This window comes from Chanodichthys erythropterus, chromosome 9 (assembly GCF_024489055.1).
Source record: "Chanodichthys erythropterus isolate Z2021 chromosome 9, ASM2448905v1, whole genome shotgun sequence".
Lineage (NCBI taxonomy): Eukaryota > Metazoa > Chordata > Actinopteri > Cypriniformes > Xenocyprididae > Chanodichthys > Chanodichthys erythropterus.
The window spans coordinates 11,528,496-11,552,513 of NC_090229.1; the positions used below are offsets into that span (position 1 = coordinate 11,528,496).

Genomic DNA, 24,018 nt, shown 5'->3' on the forward strand with positions numbered 1-24,018 from the left:
CTGTGATACTGCTCGAAAACCAGACAGTCATGAGTCACAGCTTATTAAATATTGATCTGAAGCACCAGCTACTATTTAACTTTTCCTCATTAGCTTTAGCCTGACATCTCCTGTGAGTAATTTCACCTGAAGTTAGAGGTTAGCCTCCACTAGTCACCATGTCTACGGTGGTCTGCGTATGTGCTTCACACAGCACTGAGGCACAGAGACTGTAATAGAGCACAGATATTTTTAGATATTGTACTGAAGTTTGAAAAGCTTCTTTTCTCTCTGTCTGTCTGTTTCATTCAGTTTTCAGTTACAATTTTTAAAATGCTTTATTAGCATCCAGCATCAGGTTTTAATTGAATTGTGAAATGTGGGTATTCCATACCAGAATGGCTCCAGATCTGAATGTGTGTAAAATGACAATTACTGTAAATTGTGCGTGCATTGATGCTTTGGATAAAAGCATCGGCTAAATTATTAAATGTAAAAACAAAAAAATATATTTTTTAAAACATTTAATTAAATAGGCCTATCATGCATATCAATGTACTGTTTTATTGTAGGCTAAATAAATAACGTATCTATTAATAAAAAAAAGATGGGTAACACTTTATAATAAGTATACAGTGATAAAGTACTTACAAATCATTTTCAAACTATTAGTTTATAGTTGATTCATAGTTAATATATTGTAATCTCTACATTGGTTATATTTTAATAGGCTATATACAGATAGTCAGTTCTTCATTCGTTTTCTCTGTAATTAACCAAATTATTATTGTTTAATTAGCTCATATGTAAAAAGTTAGATCATTTTTTTTTTTTTTTTATGAAAAAGATGTCATTCGCACTAACACAGACCCAAAGCTCACACACAGACAGACGCCTCTCAGACAGTATGCGATCCTGAATTCAGTTCTCTTTAGCGGCGTATTTTGTTTGAATGGTCAGATACACACAGAATTAAAGTGTTTCAAAATATATTCACACAAGCATAGTCGGTTTTGTCTTAAGTGAATGTTTGGGGAACAGTTGAGGGAAAACATCTGATGTGTAACATTATATTAGATCTGTGCATTACATCTTCATATAATAGGTTATACCTGCTGCTGTCTGTGTCATTAATGTTAGTCAAACAATAAAAGAAAAGAGATTCACACCTTTACTATTAGGTACTATTAAGTAAAAATCTATTAAAGGGATAGTTCACCCAAAAATGTTCATCACAATAAAGAAACTCATACAGGTTTTGAACAACATGAGGGTGAGTACAGTAAATGATGACAAAATTTTCATTTTTGGGTGAACTATCCCTTTAAGTACTTGGGGAGTTTGAAGAAATTATAATTTTAAAGGGATAGTTCACCCAAAAATGAAAATTTGATATTTATCAGCTTACCGCCAGTGCATCCAAGATGAAGGTGACATTTTTTCTTCAGTCGATCACAAATGATGATTTTTAACTGCAACCGCTGCCCTCTGTCATTCAAATCATTGCAGTAGATGGGAACTTCATCTATAAGAGTGAATAAACCTTGCTTAGACAAATCCAAATGAAACCCTGCGGCTCGTGACGACACATTAATGTCCTAAGACACGAAACGATCGGTTTGTGAGAGAAACCGAACAGTATTTATATAATTTTTTACCTCTAATACACCACTATGTCCAACTCCGTTCAGCTTCCGGTGAGTGAGGTCAGATCGCGCTCTGACAACGGAAGTGATGTCTCGCGCTCATTGAAGTATATGGGCGAGACATCACTTCCATCATCAGAACGCGTTTTTTGACCTCACTAGCAGGAAGCTGAACGGAGTTGGACATAGTGGTGTATTAGAGGTAAAAAAATGATATAAATACTGTTCGGTTTCTCACACAAACCGATCGTTTCGTGTCTTAGGACATTAATGTGTCGTCACGAGCCGCAGGGTTTCATTTGGATTTGTCTAAGCAAGGTTTATTCACTCTTATAGATGAAGTTCCCATCTACTGCAATTATTTGAATGACAGAGGGCAGCGGTTGCAGTTAAAAATCATCATTTGTGATCGACTGAAGAAAAAATGTCACCTACATCTTGGATGCACTGGGGGTAAGCTGATAAACATCAAATTTTCATTTTTGGGTGAACTATCCCTTTAAGGCTATAAATGCTTTGTGTACTTGTGTTACTAAGCCGTTGCTAAGCTCAGTGGTTGCTATGACACTGCTTGACAGATGTTTGGGCTTTCTAGATGGTTGCTATGGTTTTTGGGTGTTAGCTAGACAGTCTGAATGCAGTTGCTATGGTGATTTGTTGGTGATTTGTTGCTAAGCAGTTGATTTTAGTTGGATGGATGGATGGATGGATGGATGGATGGATGGATGGATGGATGGATGGATGGATGGATGGATGGATGGATGGATGGTTGGATGGATGGATGGATTGATAGACAGACAGCTATAGATACATACATAGATGCATAGATATAAAAAACAAATCAGTAAGTTAAAAAAATGATGTAAACATAATTAAATATTCATAAAGACCTTTTTTGTCTCTCTTTTTTGCTCTCTATCAGCATGATCGAAGTCCTGACGGCTATGATGATGTGCTAAAATACCTCAACACTGTGTTCACTGTTATTTTCTCTGTGGAATGTGTTCTCAAGATCCTGGCATTTGGTATCATGGTAAGCTAACACTGGGAATGTGATACAATGCCTAATATATATACTGAAATGCATTTCCAACATAAATTATCATCTTTTTATCTTTCAGAATTATTTCAGAGACACATGGAATATATTTGACTTCATCACGGTTCTAGGAAGCATCACTGAAATTGTGGTTGACAAATGGCAGAGTCCAAAAGTGAGAAATGTTTTTTATTCCGATTAGAACTGCACAATTCTTTTATTCTGATTAGAGTTGCACAATCTCTTGAATGAATGATTCAATGACAGTCACTTTTTTAACAGTCACTTGTCACCACTGGTGTAACGATGTGATCAGTATAATCATTATTTGAAGCATCAAGTTATTTTCAAAGGGTGTTTTACTCTATTTTGATCGCTACTAGACATCAGTGTTTATATCCGAACTATAAACTTTTATCCCAGTACTTCTGTGATAATCTGAATTATTATAAAACAGAAATAATAAGATTGTTTGGTTAAAAAGACTTTGTGAAGCTGTTTTATGCCTCTACTAGTGTTGTCAAAAGTACCGGTACTTCGGTACCAAGTCGGTACTGAAATTTTGAAAATGTGACGATACCAGCATTTCTGTAGTACCGAGAATCCGGGTATGTTCGGTACACACTGATAGGGCTGTGGAAGTATTTACGTGAATATGACACGAGTGAAGCACAAAGCTTTGTTTACAAAAGAAATAATAGGTTAGCAATTAAATGTGACATCGCAGCCATGGAAACATTTTGGTTCATGCCGAATGAGAGAGGTACGCGAATCACGATCTGGTCATCCGATTAGCAGAGAATTTAACAATATTCCATTAGTTATTCCACATGGAATCTCTTTTCCCGAATATTCACTCACATAGGGGATTATAAACATTTCTTTCGTTCGCATTTAGCCCTATTATATTCACATTCTTTACTGTGGTAAAGTAGAAAAAAACGTAGGACAGAAACTTTTTGCTTGCACGTCAATTTCTATTTAACACATTTTGTGCTCGTTATTAGACTTTATAAGGCGCGTCAAGTTTATTTGTATAGCGCGTTTCACACACGCTGGTGATTTTTAGTTTCATTTTCTCTGGCAGCGCTAAATCAAACACAGCCTGAATGTCTGAAGATAAAACTCGCTCTTCAAACCTTTTACAACAAGTGTCATTTGCTTGTAACATCAGGAGATAACATGAAAGATATTATTAAAAAGAAATTGTCTCTTTCCTGCTCGTTTCCCACATCCCTCACAAAGCGCAAAGCGGTAGGCTATATCAAAGACTATAATAACGGGACTTTGGCTATATCTTTGTGTGGAAATAAAAAAACAAATGTTTTTTTAATTATTTTTAACTTTCTTATTATTTAGATTACCATTATTTACTGATATTTATTTCATAGTTTTACAGGCTGTGTGTTGTTTCTCTGACGGAATAACTAAAATAAACACGCACATCTGTTACCCCTGTTGAAAAAAAAACAAACAAAAAAACAGCATATGTTGAATCTGGTATGCTGGTTAGAGTTGGTTTATGCTGGTCCAGGGCCACCTTAGAACCAGCACATGACCAGCATAAACCAGCTCAAACCAGCATACCAGCTTCAAAACCTACCTTACCAGCATGCTGTTTTTTTTCAACAGTACAAAATGGATGTTTGTGCATTTATTTATTTTTTTGTATATTTCAAAATTTATTTAATTGAGGTAGCCTATATATACACACACACAAACATACAAGCACACTCCAAATCATATTTAATGTTTTTAAAATAGGCTATATAAAATAGTAAAATAGTTCAAACAGATTTTGCTGTGGTACCAAAAATGGTTAGCCTGACTACGTCAGACTTCCTACTTCCGCTCAATTTCATTTCGCTTCTGTACTCAGTCTGATACAGCGTCAGAGCTTTCTGTTTGCCACCGGTCTGGAAACAGCCGGGCCAATCAACGAACAGAGGGCGGGCTGAGAGCCGTTACGTAGATGCTAAGCGCCGAGTTTTACATTGTAGGTTAGAGAAATCGAAAACCAGAACGACCACGGAAATGGGAAACGAGACACGGGATGCAATTCGCTCTGTTATGGAGAACATTCAACTCTTTTTCAAACTGAAGCCAGAACAAGAAGAGTGTTTGATAAACATTTGTTTTATCATGTGTTTACAACAGGTTTACAGTGGAAGTTCAATCATAGATTTGAGTTCGATGCATGATGTCTGTGCTTCGATGCGGCTGTACAGGCGCATAACATATGTCATAACTAAACGTATCTGATTGGCTTATGGGTAACCAATGATTTTAAACTTCAGACAAGCGCCCCTAGCGACAGAGAAAACTCTTCTCTATTATGTCATTCCAGACTCTGTCTATGAAGCAAAGTGAAGTAGCAGAGTCTGGTATTACCAGGCTAAAAAATGGTACAGAGAACCGTAAAATTTTCATGGTATCGGTACCGACTACTGGAATTTTGGTACCGTGACAACACTAGCCTCTACATGACAACTACTCTTTCTGGATCAGCAGAAGCGCCAATGGAGATCTAAATGTTCTCTGTGATCGTACCTGTCAAAGTTTTAATAGACAAAGCCAAATCATTTTCATTCAGGAATAAGATTGCGTGGCTGTTTGAATCAAGATCATGATTTTGTAACAATATTCGTGCGGCTCTAATTCCAATTGATTTGTAGTCAGTAGTTGTTTGCACAAGCATTGTGTGTTGTGTTTTGATTGTTATGTACTCAGTATTTATTTCCATGCGTGATGCCCTTCGTATTCTATTTTATGTCCAGTATTTATTTGCATAAGCAGTCACCTCTGTGTTCTGGTTTTGCAGCCTTTTAATATGGGCTTCCTGAAGCTATTCCGGGCAGCTCGGCTGATTAAACTTCTGCGTCAGGGCTACACCATCCGTATTCTGCTCTGGACTTTTGTCCAGTCCTTCAAGGTAAGACATGTCTGCAGTGGCATTATATTGAAATCCCTTATTCTTTTATTTTAACCAAAACCACTTATTATAAAATATTTTCTGTGAGTTTAACATGAGATTTGTCTTGCAGGCTCTTCCATATGTCTGTTTGCTCATCGCCATGCTGTTTTTCATCTATGCCATCATTGGCATGCAGGTAAAGGTTGTCTTTGTCCCCAGACAGTCTGTCACCATCTTTATATTCTTCTCTCTGTCTTCTTTGGTTCTTTGCCACCTTTTCTCTTACTTTAATTTGTTAAGCCTTTAAATGTGACAGACACCTCTTATGTTTTTGTAATCTTACTAAAGGTATTCGGCAACATCAAGCTAAATGACAAAAGCCAAATCAACAAACACAATAACTTTAACACATTCTTTGGTGCACTCATGCTGTTGTTCAGGTAAGATTATGTTTATAATTTCTGCATCTGTTTTAATGTTCTTTCTTTTTGTTGGTAAAAAAAAGTGCTACATTTTATGATATATTAATTATTTCACTATAAATCTAAAATGATGAACCAGACTACTCTTCGGGAATGAATAAATTTGTCTTAATTTATGATATACATATATGTGTGTATGTGTTTAGGAGTGCAACAGGTGAGTCATGGCAGGAAATCATGTTATCGTGTTTAGGAGAGAAGGAGTGTGAAATAGACAACTCAATTCCTCTCAACAACTCAACAAAGGGGATGAAAAAAGAATGTGGTACCGACTTTGCATACTTCTACTTTGTCTCCTTCATCTTCTTCAGTTCTTTTCTGGTGAGAAGCAATACAGTTTAATGATACACATCATTGCAAACCTTTACACTTAAAACCCACACACTTAAGGCCTTTTCACACCAAATCCAATTTTTTTGGCACATAAAATATAAACTGCAAAATTTTAAAATGATTCTAATAATCTAATAAGGTAGAAATAAATAAATAAATAAAATGAAGGAAAACATGAATCTCTGCCAATGCTTAACACTCCAACAAACAATATTGGCATCCACACCAACAAACAAACATATTAGCATCCACATATTAGCATCCACACCAACAAACAATATTGTTCTGTTTATTCAGCTCTTTAAAGCTGATTGGCTGTCAATGATTTTGTCATTTATCAGCTGAAAAAAAAAAATCGTTGTGAAAGTGATTCCAACAATTGTTTATCTGTGCATTTATCCTTAAAGTTGTGGTGTGGACTTTGCTATTCTTTTATATTTAGAATGATTTTTAAAACTATATTTTTATTACTGTAGTTATCGTCCTTTGTGTGAACGGGCATTTAAGTTCACTTAGTAACGTGTATTTTGTATGTATTTCACAACTTCCACATCCCTATCTCTCTTTCAGATGCTAAATCTGTTTGTGGCTGTGATCATGGATAATTTTGAGTACCTGACACGTGACTCATCCATTCTGGGTCCTCACCACTTGGATGAGTTTGTACGGATCTGGGGAGAGTATGACCGTGCTGCATGGTGAGAGATACAACTTTCCACTCTTTTCAGTTGATCACATGCAATACAGATGTACAAAAAAATAACATGATAGACTGAAATTTTTCTTATTCTGCAAAAATATTATATTTATTATATCATTTTACAATACATATAATTGTATTATATAAACAGATACAGATGTTTATTTACAGTTGAATTTTATACAACACATGAATGTTTTTTTATAAAATGAACTGGGCAGCGTTTCCCAAAAGCATCGTAAGCCTAAGTTGATCGTAGCTCCATTGAAACCAATGGAGCTACGATCAACTTAAGCTTACGATGCTTTTGGGAAACGCTGCCCTGGATAGTTTGTAATTGTCAGTAATGTTTTTGTTTCTCTCTTCACACAAATTTGAAGCCTTGTAGGAGGATTTAAAGGGGTCATATCATGAACAATCTATAGAAGTTTGTTTCTGCCATGAAATAAAAAAAAAAAAAAAACTAATTGACTTTTTATCTCACAAAAAACATGCTTGATATCAAGTCAGAATAGCGTGTTATAAAGTCGGAATTGGAAGATATATGACTTTTTCTTCGAAATTCTGACTTTATAACATGCAATTGCGAGTTATAAATTCAATGTTGTGAGATATAAACTCGCAATTCTTAGAAAAAAGTCAGAATTGTGAAATAAAAAAAACACAATTACCTTTTTTATTTTGTATTTCATGGCAGAAACAAGCTTCCATAAGAATCTAATATCTTTATTTTTTTGTGAACAATTGTTTTTATTGAATAATCAGTTCAGTATAAAATTTATATAAATACAAAGTTCTGGCATGAAACTCTAAAGGGCAGGCTAACAGGTCCTTTAACTCGACCTGCTCGTAATCACATCATTATCTATAGGACATAGATGATTGGTTCCTGCTATAGCCAATAACCTTGCGTGCTCAATCTTCAAATACATGAGTAGCATTTGCCTTAGCAGTGCAGCATGCTTCAGAAACCCTCCACCTTCCCCAGCTCCACCTGTATAGATCTGCTACGGGTAATTCATGTACACTATATTGTACAGCAGCAGCATGTCTTACTTGCTCAGAGCAGCGTGTCGTGTATGTATTGGCAGTAGCAAGTCCCGTACTTGCTCTGCAGCAGCAGCAGCAGCAGCAGCAATAAAAGCAGCAGCAGCGTAGCAGATCTATTCCGCCAAGACAAATTTATCAACATTGTCATACCCATTACCATGCGAAACACTCCGAGAGTTGTCATGACAGAACTTACATTACAATACAACATGCACCCCCCAGGTAGACTTATACTGTTCTGAGGGGTTAAAAGACATTGAGGAGAAAGTAAAAGATAGAATAAATAATCAGCAGATAATATAAAATATAAATAAATAAATACAAATAAATTTTATATCCAAAAGAAGAAACAAAGGACTTAACAATATCAAAAGCAGCACTCCAGGTTTCTGTGGTCTTTGGCCATGCCCCATGGATGTGAGCTGTTGACAGCTCCAAAGAAATAATATCAAGCCCCATACACACCTGTAAATATGTGCCAAGTACTCTCTGCTGACATAAATTACAATTCGGAGAAGGTGACTAATTTCTTTGTTATTCTGAGATAAGAATTCACTATAATAAGAACACAATCTGTTTGCAGAATTCAGATCTCATTTACTGGCACAAAGCTGCAGAAATTGGTCGCTGTGAGCATTTGCTTTGCAACAGCAAAAAACAGCATGCGTGATTCTAAAGGGGGTCGCACACCGGACGCGAAGCTCGGCGCCGCGCCGCGCAGCGCCACGCCGCGTCTCAGATATCTCACACCGGACGCGCACATTCTATACGCGCAAGCTCAATTTTGAATCGGCTTCTGACAGAAGAGCTGCACGATGAAAGCTTACTTTATTTATTATTTATTTTTTTATTTGTATTGAATAATAGCTGACTTTTGAAGGTTCATTAATGAAGATCACATTATGTCTGTTATTGTTTTGTTGTATCGGTTGTCTAGGCAACTATGTTACATTGTAGCAATATTATTTAACTAACGTTAACTTGCTAGTCCGAGTAAAAACGTTAGCAAAACAAGTTATTTCGGTAACACTTTACAATAAAGTTTCATTTGTTATCATAGTTAATGTATTAGGTTAACTAACATGAACTATGAGCATTTGTTACAGTATTTATTAAGCTTTGTTAACTTAATGTTAGTTAAAAAACAGTTGTTCTTTGTTCATGTTAGTTCAGTGTAACTAATGTTAAATACAACTTTGATTTTAATAATGTATTAGTAAATGTTGTAATTAACTTAAACAAAGATTAATAAAGGCTGTACAAGTGCAGTTCATTATTAGTTCATGATAACTAATGTATAATAATATATAATATATTTAATATTTCGTATTTTGTGGGGATTTCACAGTACTAAAGAATATTATCTTCTAAATTATGCAGTATTCAACAGACATAATTACATTATATTATATATTTATCCAATGTAGACTATGAAGGTGTTTGAATGCCCTGTTTTTTATGTCCTCCTCAAACAGATCAAATATTGACAGACAACAAAAAAAACTGCTGCACTGCTACTTTTACGTCAAAGACTGAAAAATAGAGGCAATCGAATTTGCCTGTGCTTTGTTATTTCGCATCACTGAGGTTAGTGTATGGAAAAATGGCACAAAAGAGCAAAATAATATATTAGAAAGGGCTACGTTTATTATACATTTTCCCCAAATATGTTTAGACCTTACTCAAGCTGTTGAACTCAGAATGTAAAACAAGTGTATCTTGTAGCACAGGGTGAAATCAGTATGTACATTGACGATTTGAGGGAAATATAATATAAATTTAATATAAAACCTTGAAATGGCGCTCTGTGGCGCGGCAGGATTTTGAACAACTTCCTGAGTCGTAGCTGGGCGGCGCGGACAGGCGCCGTATGTCGCCGCCGGTGTGCGTACTCTCATAGAAAACAATGTGTTCGAATTTTAAAGACGTGGCGCGGCGCTGCGCGGCGCCGAGCTACGCGTCCAGTGTGCGACCCCCTTTAGGGTTAGACAGATGTCTTAAAATGGTCATGAACAGCTATATTATGTTGGCTTTTGGTGAAAAAAAATCACTAATGTGTGATATGACCCCTTTAAAGTATATTTCATGAAAACTTACCACTCCTACTACATTTAACTTGACATTGTCTATTTACCGTTAACGGACAGTATTTCCTTCTCCAGTGGAAAACTACACTATAAGGAGATGTACAAAGTAGTACGCACAATATCACCTCCTCTGGGCTTTGGAAAGAATTGTCCCTACAGGGTGGCATGCAAGGTTTGGCTCAACCATGAAAAAACTACCCCTCTGCCTCTCTCTCTCCTCCTCTCCTTTTTTCATTCCCCACTTCTTCACTAGCTACCACCCCTCACTCCCCTCTCGTTCCCGTGATTTACTCCAGTGCTGCTTTCCACCGGGTCAAAGACTGGCAGAGACAAGAGCTCAGTGCACAGAGAGATAGCCCATCCCTTTGGCCTGCGTACTGCTCCTGAAGTGTGAATAACTGCTGCAGTTAATGACACTGAGAGCCATCCATCAGTGAACTCCATTAGATAATATCTATCACTGCCAATGGATGTCAGTAGGGATTCAATCTCTCTGTGTCTGAATTGGATTTGGGGCTTTTATTGAACGTAATTCCATAAATGTGGGTTTTAGGTTAGAGGAGGGCAGACTCCTCGCATTCGCCATTCCCTCACCTGTTTGTAAATCAAGAGAAGATTATGCTCATCTCTCCCCTGACCTACCACAGTGTCAGAAATTAACTTTATATTTCTAAGGGGTATATTTGCTACTTGGCAGTTTTTACCTTATGAGGGCATATTTTTTGGACACAAGTCGGGGGCTGATCACCCCCGGCTGGGGTCTCCGGGCTAGGGTGTATGATGATTAAAGCCCCTAAACACCCTATGACCCCGGGTTCATCACTGAAGACATGTCCAAATAGCATTGGAAGATGTATATCTAGACTAAAACAACTATATTTTCATATTTTATTGTATGATTTATTTATTTTTATGTCATTTAAAATAAAATCTGAAAAATGAAAGGATTAGTTCACTTCAGAATTAAAATTTTCTGAAAAAATTACTTACCCCCATGTCATCCAAGATGTTCATGTCTTTCTTTCTTTAGTTGATAAGAAATTAAGATTTTTGAGGAAAACATTCTAGAATTTTTCTCCATAGTGGGGGTACAGTGGGTTGAAGGTCCAAATTGCATCAATGCAGCTTCAAAAAGACTCTATATGATCCCAGCCAAGGAATAATGGTGTTATCTAGCAAAACGATTGGTCATTTTCTAAAAAAAATAAATCACAAAAAAAAAAAAAAAAAAAAAATATATATATATATATATATATATATATATATATATATATATATATATATATATAGCCATTTAAATTATTTTTTTTCCTCATTAATGTACACACAGCACCCCATATTGACAGAAAACACAGAATTGTTGACATTTTTGCAGATTTATTAAAAAAGAAAAACTGAAATATCACATGGTCCTAAGTATTCAGACCCTGAACTACTTCAGGTTGGATGGTAAACGTTGGTGGACAGCCATTTTTAGGTCTCTCCATAGATGCTCAATTGAGTTTAAGTCAGAGCTCTGGCTGGGCCATTCAAGAACAGTCACGGAGTTGTTGTGAAGCCACTCCTTCATTATTTGAGCTGTGTGCTTAGGGTCATTGTCTTGTTGGAAGGTAAACCTTAGGACCAGTCTGAGGTCCTGAGCACTCTGGAGAAGGTTTTAGTCCAGGATATCCCTGTACTTGGCCGCATTCATCTTTCCCTCGATTGCAACCAGTCATCCTGTCCCTGCAGCTGAAAAACACCCCCACAGCATGATGCTGCCACCACCATGCTTCACTGTTGGGACTGTATTGGACAGGTGATGAGCAGTTCCTGGTTTTCTCCACACATACCACTTAGAATTAAGGCCAAAAAGTTCTATCTAGGTCTCATCAGACCAGAGAATCTTATTTCTCACCATCTTGGAGTCCTTCAGGTGTTTTTTAGCAAACTCCATGCAGGCTTTCATGTGTCTTGCACTGAGGAGAGGCTTCTGTCGGGCCACTCTCCCATAAAACCCCGACTGGTGGAGGGCTGCGGTGATGGTTGACTTTCTACAACTTTCTCCCGTCTCCCGACTGCATCTCTGGAGCTCAGCCACGGTGATCTTTGCATTCTTCTTCACCTCTCTCACCAAGGCTCTTCTCCCCCGATAGCTCAGTTTGGCCGGACGGCCAGCTCTAGAAAGGGTTCTGGTCGTCCCAAACGTCTTCCATTTAAGGATTATGGAGGCCACTGTGCTCTTAGGAACCTTAAGTGCAGCAGAATTTTTTTTGTAACCTTGGCCAGATCTGTGCCTTGCCACAATTGTGTCTCTGAGCTCTTCAGGCAGTTCCTTTGACCTCATGATTCTCATTTGCTCTGACATGCACTGTGAGCTGTAAGGTTATATAAACAGGTGTGTGGCTTTCCTAATCAAGTCCAATCAGTATAATCAAACACAGCTGGACTCAAATGAAGGTGTGGAACCATCTCAAGGATGATCAGACGAAATGGACAGCACCTGAGTTAAATATATGAGTGTCAAAGCAAAGGGTCTGAATACTTAGGACCATGTGATATTTCAGTTTTTCTTTTTTTAATAAATCTGCAAAAATGTCAACAATTCTGTGTTTTTCTGTCAATATGGGGTGCTGTGTGTACATTAATGAGGAAAAAAACATTACGTAAACAGATTGAAAAGGTCATGCATGACGTAGGCGCAAAGCGAATGTGCAAAGACTAAGTCAAACGGCCTTTACAAAAAAAGGTAAAATGTTTTTCGCCTTACCGCAGTACTTCTGTCTACGGACACGCATGACATTTCCAATGTGATTAACATAATTATTATTATTTTAATTTTTTTTTTTTAGAAAACTTATGGTTTCGCTAAATAAGACCCTTATTCCTCAACTGGGATTATGTAGAGCCCTTAGAAGCTGCATTGAAACTGCAATTTGGACCACTATATGGAGAAAAATCCTGGTATGTTTTCCTCAAAAACCTTAATTTCTTTTCGACTGAAGAAAGAAAGACAAACATCTTGGATGACATGGGGGTGAGTAAATGATCAGGAATTTTAATTCTGAAGTGAACAAACCCTTAATTAGGCCATTCAATTTCACAAAATACATCTGATGTTAAAACTTAAACTTCAGGAATTCATGACAGGTAATAATTATTTTTTTGGCATTTTTACCCAAAGTCTCTGTTAATTTCTGACCCTGAGCAAATTGACCCCTGTGGGTTTATGTATTATAATAGCAGGGTTTCCTTTTCAATACACCCAGTCAAACCCTCAGATCCACCAGCTTGACTCATCAGATCTTTGGCTGTTTTAATATTTTCTCTCCTATAGCCTCTTCTATGCCAGCGTTGCATAGAAAAACCTCCACCTGGCCTCACCTCTGTGTTTAATCAGTTTCCCTTTTGACAGTTTTTCTTTTCTTAAGTATGAAACACATTAAAATTTCCCTTTCCTGTCTCTTCCTTCTTCCTCTATCTTTTCTGTTGTTTCCTTTTTTCCTCCACGCCAATCTTCCTCTCCTCCCTCGTTCCTTGGGAATGCCCAATTCTTCTTCCTCCTCCTCCTCCTCTTCTTCATCATTATTGCCCCTGGTGACTGCCCCCTCCCAGTGGCCGTATTCATTACACTGATATGTACGAGATGCTGACCTGCATGTCGCCACCGCTTGGCCTGGGCAAGAAATGCCCCTCCAAAGTGGCGTATAAGGTAGTCTGCAGTATTATGATTTAAATGAAGTCTGCTTGTTTTCAAGAGGCTCAATATAAAGGCCCAAAATAAGTATTTGGACACTTTAGCCAAAATATATGAATATCTTTATGTAAAAAATATCTTTATGTATTATGTAAAAGCATACTGAACCAAGTGGCAATTATTTGTGAAACAAGATAGTTAAAAGTAAGTTCTGTTATCTACAGTAGTATGTTTTGTATCTAATGCAATGATATTTTAGTGTTTTTAGGGCCACTGTATGTCAAATAATTGCGATACATATAGCTATATTATTGTTATTATTAATAGACTATTAGTGATGTTCTTGTTTGTCATTGTCTTCTAATCATCCTACTGTAAAGTCCCTGTACATCCACCAATTATACTTTATTTGAATATGTCACCTTAATGTCTTCAAAACACTGTGATAACCCTGATGCTTATTCCAGTGTTAAAGACGTATTGCAAAGGGCATATTTATAAAGTGTTATCCTTCAGACTTTTCAAGTTTCTATGCATAAATCTCTACTCTGTCTCTATCCAATGTATGTGTTTCAACTGTGTGCATGAATGTGTGGTGTTGTGACATCTTGGTGTTAATTAAAAGTTAAAGATAATTAAACCTCAATTTAAAACATGCACACTCACTTTTAATTTTGCAATTCTTGTATTTAATTTATCTTTTGCCCTTGCGGTGACTTGCTCTCAGCGGTTGGTTCTGATGAACATGCCAGTGGATGAGGACATGTCCGTCCATTTCACCTCCACCCTTATGGCCCTCATACGCACCGCGCTGGACATTAAAATCGCTCGAGGTTTGCATCACTGATCGTTTCCAATTCCTTAAAAATCAAACTTACTCTGATTTGTTTTTATGCTTTTTTTATTATTTTGCACCATAATATTAGTTCAATGGTCTAATAGTTCATTGATGTCACAGGGGGTGATGACAGGGGCCAGATGGACATAGAATTGCAGAAGGAAATCAGTGTCATCTGGCCACACCTCTCCCAGAAATCTCTTGATCTGCTTGTACCCATTCACAAAGGTGAGAGATCTGTGTGAGTAACTGTATGGCAGGTTTTTGTATCCTTTTGCATCCCTTTTTTGAGTGTAATTCACCTTGGTTGTGAAAGTTTAGCTTGTTGTACCAGTATTGGCCACTAGGGGCACCCACCCACTCTCCTAAAAGTGAAAGTAATTTGCACCCTGCATTGAAATCTTGTTTTCTACAATAAACAAATCTTTCTTCCAGCCAGTGACATGACCATTGGGAAGATCTATGCAGCCATGATGATCATGGACTACTACAAGCAGAACAAAGCTAAGAAGCTCCGTCAACAGCTTGAAGAACAGGTAGAGATGTATTTTAACTCCTACAGCACTAGAACTCAAGTGCTAAAGACCAGCCGACTCTCAACTTCTGGCCTATTGAATCAGCTTATATATGCAACATTGCCATCTAACTGTAAAATATGGGGTTCTATATTGACAGAAAACAGAAAAACCCTCATATATCAGTTTGAAGTGTGAACTCCTTAAAGCTGGAAAGATGTGCTGTTTTGGGTCAGTGTGTCACTGGGGAGACTGTGCTGACCATCTAATGTTGTCTTGCAGAAACATGCACCGATGTTCCAACGCATGGATGCATCCTCACTACCACAGGATATTCTCTGCAGTGCCAAGGCTCTGCCGTTCCTGTCCCACAGTGCAGGATCTGCCCTGTAATTGTACATGTTGTGTGTGTGTGTGTGTGTGTGTGTGTGTGTCTGTCTGTCTGCACTAGTGTTATTTTAATATCATTGATATACTATTATAATAGTATATCAATGTTATTAAAATATTTTTTATATAATTAAAAAAAAGTTAATATGTTGAATTAGATTTTATTTTTATATTTTCTTTCATTTCAATTTTAGTTTGTTTTGTGTTTTTGTCATTTGTATTGGTTTTTGTTTTTTTAAACATGTCTATGTAGTTTTTAATGTTTTTAATTTTGAATTTAGTACTTCAATTTAAACTAAATTAAAATGAGAAATGATGCTTGGCAACTAGCTGACTTTATAGTTTTAGTTAATGATAATAACCCTGGTCTGCACCTCTTTCCATTAGTTATTTTAATTCTTCTGTATATAAACAATAGAGGCAAATTCCAATTCTTTTTTGTGTGTGATAAAGATTGAAAATATTTACATAACATACAATTAACGTAACATTGCACCAGTAGCATATTTTTCCCCAAAAACATCACATAAACTGTTGAACTGAATTGTAAGTTTTAAATATTTACTAATTTCTGATCCCAAAAAATGATGTTTAGCTCTTTCCTACAGTTTTCCCACAGTCCCACCTTATTTGTAGACACATTTGTGGTGCAAGCCAACATGAGCATAACTGACAAGTTTATCTGCTGTTTCTTCAGCACTAGAGGTGGGTTTGTGGCACTGAGTCCCATCTCCCCTCAAGATCTCTTCATGCAGCCCTTGGCCCAAGACAGCATGGAGGAGAGGGAGGAATACCAACACCACTATCACCTCCACAGCATGGTAGGAAAACTAAATCCTAAATACACAAACAAATGCATCTCATCTCAGACATATTGGCACAGTAATCCTTGACATGTCTTGCATTTTATTCATTGTTTTGCATATGTGCATGAAATACCTGATAGCTGCTTTGTTTTGTGAAACAACATTCAAATTCACTATCTATTTAAAATTCTCAAACAGTATGAATTCCAGCTCATGCTCAATGTATAATTCATGTTGGTTTATGAATAATTCAGGTTATAAAACAGTTACAAAAGGTAACAGGGTCTACACAATACTACACAGCCAAAGACACTGATCCATTTGTGAAAGTTTTAGGAATAGAAAGGTGGAACAAAACATTCTGAATCTATTTTGAGATGTGATTGGCAAAGCACTGACTGTAATTGAGACTGTGTCTAAGACTGTGGGTAGTGTATATGCTTTTGTCGGCAACTAAAACGACAACAACAGTGATATAAGCAAAATAACTGACTCTGGTTTGTTGAATTGCTAATTCAACTGTCCATTGCCAGTTATGTGCTAAATATATGTACTAAAACCTTTAGGAGCACATTAGCTTATGAACTAACAGACATGGACTAAAAGTCACAAAACTCCATCTTTGATATATTTTTCTAATGTTTTTAAGATTTTCAAAAGCGAGTAGATTTTTTATAAGCTATTATAAAAACTATCACGGCAGATCATATTTTTATATTTTGAGAAGCAACAGATATAATCAACGCTGTCCAGATTTTATCAAAAGGCCACGCAATATGTAAATTACTTTAAATCATGAATTGATTGGCTGCCAAGGTATTTAGAAGCCAGTATCTCCTGCATAACAAAATCATGCTTTGGTAAATCTTAATTATGAGATACAAATGAATGATTCTGAGATAAAACATAAGTCGAAATTTGTTGTAATAATTCTTGGCATAAATATGATTTAATAAATTATGATTTTTTTCCTTATGTGGTGAAAATGAGCTTCCATAAAGGCACTTGCAAACTTGCCATCTGTTTGGACTGATGTCTAATCTATCACAAAGTCATCTGCATGGACATCACCTCTCTGGTTCACAACCTTGCATGATGCTTCTACATTTCCTGACTCATTTTCTTTTCACATTTGCAGCTTTATTGCTATTCCTTTATTATTTGCCTTCTAGCCTTGTAAAGGAAGAGATTTAGAGAGTTGTTTTTTAAGGTTCGGAAGGGTGTATTGATGTGGTTTCTCAAGGTTAGACTGCTAGGTCAAAATAACTTCCAGCACTTATATAACTAGTGAGCAGTTATATATAAGCTTAGATGTCTTTCTTTGCTCTTATCTGTACACTTATTTTCTTCCCCTCCTGGTAGCTTTTTCTTTTGCCTCTCTTCCATGAACTGTGATATAATGCTAGATGTCTTAAGGGATTTTAAGTTGGTTTATATTTGAAACTTTTTTGTGCAAGAACACTTGTGTGTATGCCCAATATGTGTGGCTTCTGCTTTTAAACTTTCTACACCCCTATGAGTTGCTTATGCGTAATGGCTCTATGTTGTGCTTATGGCGCTTCACTCTTACCACTTTACTTTTCCTCTACTCCATTTAAAGATTAGAAAAGATACGTTTTTATCCAAGAAGATGAACACTTGCTCCTAACTTGCTCCTAAAAGAGTATAACATTAGCCAGGTTATTACATTAGTATGTAACCCTACATTTCTATTCTATGTCCACTTCTGATGGTGACACACTAATGGACATTTGGTGCAATGATATTTAGAACTGCTTAGAGTGTTTTTTTATTATTATTTTTTATTTATTTTAGTAAGGATTGAATGTCTCTTCCTCCTCCCCGTCTTTTCTCTCTTTAACTGCGTAGGTGCCAGAGCACAAAGAATTTAGCAGTGTGATGTGCCCCAGTAGCATGCAGGCCGATCCTCTGCAAGTGCCAGGGAGAGGCGTCTCTATCCGAGCCTCTTCCATGCCTCGCCTGGCGGTAGAGCCACAGGTACTACCTGTGTTAGCCTAGCCTAGCTTTCTGAAAATCTGCTCTGTGGTTAGCATCAGTGTTGGCAATGGTCCCAAGGAGGGAATGGAAGAAGTGGGTAGAAAGGTATAGTTTGTGATTTGATGTGACTGTAATGGCTCACCCTGCTGGAAAATCCAAAAAATCTGATTTGGTTTGGTAACATGTTTATGTAGCGATGCCTCTGAAAATATTCATATGAAATCATAGTGTTTAAAATATGAATTATGGTAATATAATTCTAATTATAATATTGTTGTATGTCATTATATTAAAATTATTTATAGAAATATTAAAGTAATAAAAATGTTATGGATATAATATTAATGTATAAAATAGGGCTGTCAAACAATTAATCACGATTAATCACATCCAAAATAAAAGTTTGTGTTTACATAATAGATGTGTGTGTACTGTGTATAATTATTATATATATTTAAATACACACATACATGTATATATTTAAGAAATATTTGCATGTATATACTCATTAAATATAAATATCTTATATGTAAATATATAATTTTTAAATATATACATGCATGTGTGTATTTATGTATAAATAATAATAAAAAATATAAAATAATATATAATAATAATTATACACAGTACACACACATATATTATATAAAGACAAACTTTTTATTTTGGATGTGATTAATCACGATTAATCGGTTGATTGAGTGTTGTGCTCAAGGTCAACCTGGCTAGAACACCTTTCATTTAGTAGGAACTTATGGTGTAACCAGCTACCAGAATCAAATAATTTTAACCAGCTTGACCTACCTGTTTTTTTTTCCTGCAGGGAATGTTATGAGGTCGTGGTTGCTTTTGTTAGAACTCAGAACTTCAAAAACTTTTGTTTATAGAAACTCATTTCATTTACATTGTTTAGTGTTATGTCACTTTGTACGGTTTCACAGAGAGAGAGTGTGTAAATATTACAACATAACATAAATTTTCATTTTTTGTGTCTGTTTGGCTGTTTGTTGATGTGTGTGTGTTCTCTTGGGGTTTGTATGTGTGTTCTGTTTGTTCTCTGTGTGTTTTTGTGTTTTGCGCATCTACAGCAGGTATCTTCAGAGAGCAAACTGATGAAGCGCTCATTCTCTACAATTGGTGATCAGTGTGTGAATGGTGACTGGCAGGAAGAGTTCTCTCTGGAGAGGGTGAGCCCTGACCGACTGGAGAGACCCAGGCAAAGAAGCTTCAGAGGTCAGTTTGCAGTAGGGCTGTCAAAAGCGGGGGTACTAAGGTATAGGGCTGCACAATTAATCGCATGAGATTGTGTATCGGATTTGTGTACTCTGTGAGGATGCCCAGATCAAGGCCACATTTATATGTGTTTTTGTGTCTGCACATGTCTTAACATATGCTTATGTTTGTGCATGTGCAGCTGTCAGGTCAAACCTGCGGGAGCCAGTGGACAAGGAGAGAGGACGGTCTAAAGAGCGCAGACACCTGCTGTCTCCAGACGTGTCTCGCTGTAACTCAGAGGAAAGGAGTCAGTCTCAGGAGAGACACCACTCTCGATCACCCAGTGAGGGCAGGAAGCACACAACCCTCAGACAGGTGAGGACACAAACACATGTGCACAGCCTCTTACCCAACATAGTATTCTGTATTTTCTAAGGTAAGCAAAAATATTACTAATGCTGATGCTAAGGGTTAGTGATTTGAACAAACCCCTAACATTTTGGCATGCACCATTTGTGATATGGATATGAATGATAACTCAAATCATGAGGCATATTAAAGAAAGGTGAGCTGCTGGTTCTCTAATGGACAAGACTTAATCCTCTGGAGTCAGAGGCTGATTTGAGGTCCTGGTGTGGTTTTGACATGCCCTGACATTTGTGCTTTTTTCAGTTGCTTATAAACATATTAATGACAAAAGTCTCATTACACTGTATTCTGCAGAAACTAGGCTACAATAATATGTGAGCAACAAGTATGTACATGTTTGTATTTTTGAGAGAATTACGTATGCGTGGTTTTTGAAAAAATATTTTTAAAAAATAAGTCACTGAAATAAGGCCTCAAAATACACACTAAATATTTTTTCACAAGACTTTTGGGAACTGTATATTTTAGTCTAGAGTTTTTGTTTCAAAGTGATGTTAAAATCATTCTGCCTACCCAGACACATAAAACAATGTACTGATTTTACATTTCTAAGACACTTTTTGTTTACACAGACCGTTTGCGAAGAGGTGTGAATCTTCATGAATAATGCTGTGATTCACACCTGAGGAGATTAAGACCCTGCCCCTAATGAGCCGCATAATGAGACATTCATTCAATGACAAAAGAAATATATCATTTGTTTAAAGTTTATTTAAAATATATTTAACTATATAAATGAGAGTCAAAGACACATTTGAATAAACTGTTATACCTGGAAATAAATCCTGTTCAAAGATATATGTGAACATCACTGACCTGGCATTTGGTGTTTCTGCACTGGAGGGAAATAAAAGAAGAAGAACTTTCCTGCTTCCAGTCAGGACACATTACTATTTTTAATGTTTTTGAAAGAAGTCTCATGCCAAAAATACAGAAAAAACAGCAATACTGTGAAATATTGGTACAATTTAAAGTAATGGTTTTCATCATTCATTGCAAACAAAATCTTCACTGATGTGGCACTATATAGGCTATTTTACAGTAAACCCTTCATAATCTGTCCAAAACAGGCCAAAATAAATATTGTCTAAACATTCAAATTTCTATGACATTTTATGTATATTATTTCTTTATATTATAGAGCCTATAAATGTTAATTTAATATGTTGCTAACACAATTTATTTCAGTATTTATTACATATTTCAGTCAATTTCACTCATCTCAGTATAGTAGTATTTTTTGGGAAAAGCCAATAATCATTCACACAGAGACACAGAACATGCACGATTCATATTTAAACAGTGTTTTTGCGGCTTAATATTGGCAAACACAAGTCTGTATCGTGATTAGAATAAAGAATTTAGGGATAAAAAAACTTACCATGGCATTACATACAATCCTTGATCAAGTTGATCCTCGAAATGAAAGTGAAAATCCTTAAAGGTAAATCCTTTTAGAATTATTCCTCACCGCATCTCAAAACAATGAAAAGTACATGAAACTGACTAAGCTTGATGCGTTTTCCGAGCTGATGCGGACATTCACTCTCTGTTGCATGTATCATCTCAGAATTTGCGTCTGAAAAGCGTGCGCTCCATGGGCATTGCTGCATTAGTGGATAATGAGCAAACGACTGACATGTCTCTCTTTTCAAACAGATTACAAATATTTGTTTTCGATTTGACTTATATGACTTATATTTAAAACCTGACATTTCAGTGTTTTAGACATTTGTCTCATTTTTGTGTGATAATTATTTACTAAGTTACAGTTCATTTTGTGAGGGAGTATCAGATTGGACTTCATTCAGAGATGACCGGTCACGCATCAAGTTTTCTTTATTTTGAAAAAAGCACAACATTAAGTTTGTACTGTGAGTGTACATAAATAAAAGAAGACATTCTATAGTTTCAATTTATATATCACTTCTGTCTCTATGACAAAAAAGTATTTTTATTTTATTTTGCTGCTATGTGAAAAAAAATCCAGCAAAAGATGTCTGGGGTTGGTTAAGTGTTTTTTTGTTTTTGTTTTTAAAGAAATTAATATATGTTTTCACAAAAATATCAGAATATGTTTTCAACATGGATTATCACCAAATCAGCATATTAGAATCATTTCTGAAGGATCATGTGACACTGAAGACGGGAGTAATTGGCTGCAGAAAATTCAGCTTTGCCATCACAGGAATAAATCACATTTTGAAATATATTCAAATAGAAAGCAGTTATTTTAAATTGTAATAATATTTCACAAAATTACTGTTTTTACTATATTTTTGATCAAACAAACACAGTCTTGTGAGCATAAGAGACTTCTTTCAAAAACTCACCGACCTCAAACTTTTGAATGGCAGTGTATATTGAAGGACAGACTATCTAATTATGCAGTTCTTTCTTCCCTCCATCACCTCATTTGTTTATTTCTCTTTCTGTCTCTTTATTTACCCCTCAATCCTGTAGGGCAATAGTTCAAGCAGCCCAATTCCCTCCACTTCTGATTCAGGGACGCCTCGAGGGCGCCGTCAGCTCCCACAGACACCTTCTCGTCCTCGGCCCCACATCTCTTACTCTCCATTAGTGTGCCGTGCCCATCCCGCACCGGTGGAGGCTCGGACAAGGGCCCAGCCCACAGAGGAAGGGGAGGAGCCAACCGGGACTGGGCCTTGCACCGCCATGGCCCACTCCACCCCTCACCGATATATCTCTGAGCCATACCTGCCACTGCAGGAGGACGTTAACAGTCCAGACTCGAGCGGTGTGGAGGAGACTCTCACTTTTGAGGCTGCCATAGCAACCAGCCTAGGCCGCTCCAACACCATCAGCTCTGCCCCACAACTACGTCACTCCTGGCAGGTGCCTAACGGACATTTCCGTAAACGACTAGCACAAGCCGCGTCGGGGACGTCAGGTTGTGAGCTTCTTAGTGACACTGATGAGGATGACCGGTGTTAGGGGTGTGAACAAGATTCTGTGTCACCGTACTGGGAGGATTGATGCCTCTGAACTTTGTGCCTCAATCTAAGGAAAAATATGCCTGTGTGTGTTTATTTGTGTATCTGTGAATGTGGAGTCTGATCAGAGATGTGTAATCATCTCAGAAGAACTGTACTAAAGATCTGAAGATCACAACCTGCTTGTGGTGAAATGGAAATGTGCTGAAATGATCATGAGCACACTGAGGTTGAAGATCAGGTTTGTACCCTTACAATTTCTCTGGACCCACCTCACAGATCAAGCACAGGCTAATGCAGATGAATCCAAACACGTTATTATTATGCTCTCAGGTTTCCAAACCTGCCTAAACATTTTGAGATGTCCCATCAGCAGAATACCTGGAGGTGTGTTGGACAGTCTGTTGAGACACAACGTTTACATAGTCCTTTCCCGGCATTATATACAGCAACGTACGTGTGGATGCCACTTATTTGTAATTTTTAGAGGGTGATGGGCAGAGAACAGATGCATAACCAGGGCTTTGACATCCTGATTGTTCAGCTACCTGTGTCGTTCGTTCATTTAGGGGGTACACAAACACATACGTTCCAGTACACACACTCAGAACGCATGCAGTGATGTTCAGTCTGTCCATGACGAGAGGTAAATACCCCTTTAAATACATATCGTAATAATGACTGACATTCCATGAAGGTAACAGGGACTTGAAGGACCTCATGAATAGTGCATGACGTTTAATGCAAGTGGATCCAGGTGACATCCTGGCCTTTAACAATAGAGTCTTTATGGAGGACTCGTGTACCATATGTAAATATTACAAATCCGGTATATGTACTGAGAAGTCTCCAAGCCATGTTTTCTGTAAAGAACTTAAATTGTCTTAAAGATGTTATCTTTTGTGACACGATGACCAATCTCTGTCCTTTATACTTGTAATGCAAACTATTTGAAATGGACATGGTT

At 36.9% G+C, this 24,018-nt stretch overlaps 1 protein-coding gene across 1 annotated transcript in view; it reads left to right on the plus strand.

The window, feature by feature from the left end:
* The window catches only part of LOC137026289 (voltage-dependent R-type calcium channel subunit alpha-1E), a 104,619-nt gene extending 81,567 nt beyond the window's left edge, over positions 1 to 23,052 (plus strand). The window contains exons 31-47 of the mRNA XM_067393573.1: positions 2,548 to 2,658; positions 2,747 to 2,839; positions 5,486 to 5,596; positions 5,709 to 5,774; positions 5,927 to 6,018; positions 6,207 to 6,381; positions 6,964 to 7,091; positions 10,306 to 10,402; positions 14,634 to 14,739; positions 14,865 to 14,972; positions 15,180 to 15,280; positions 15,542 to 15,648; positions 16,347 to 16,470; positions 18,325 to 18,453; positions 19,545 to 19,686; positions 19,868 to 20,043; positions 22,561 to 23,052. Of these exons, the coding sequence (XP_067249674.1) occupies positions 2,548 to 2,658; positions 2,747 to 2,839; positions 5,486 to 5,596; positions 5,709 to 5,774; positions 5,927 to 6,018; positions 6,207 to 6,381; positions 6,964 to 7,091; positions 10,306 to 10,402; positions 14,634 to 14,739; positions 14,865 to 14,972; positions 15,180 to 15,280; positions 15,542 to 15,648; positions 16,347 to 16,470; positions 18,325 to 18,453; positions 19,545 to 19,686; positions 19,868 to 20,043; positions 22,561 to 23,052 (2,358 nt within the window). The remainder of the gene's footprint in view (positions 1 to 2,547; positions 2,659 to 2,746; positions 2,840 to 5,485; positions 5,597 to 5,708; positions 5,775 to 5,926; positions 6,019 to 6,206; positions 6,382 to 6,963; positions 7,092 to 10,305; positions 10,403 to 14,633; positions 14,740 to 14,864; positions 14,973 to 15,179; positions 15,281 to 15,541; positions 15,649 to 16,346; positions 16,471 to 18,324; positions 18,454 to 19,544; positions 19,687 to 19,867; positions 20,044 to 22,560) is intronic.
* The last annotated feature ends 966 nt before the right edge of the window (positions 23,053 to 24,018 follow it).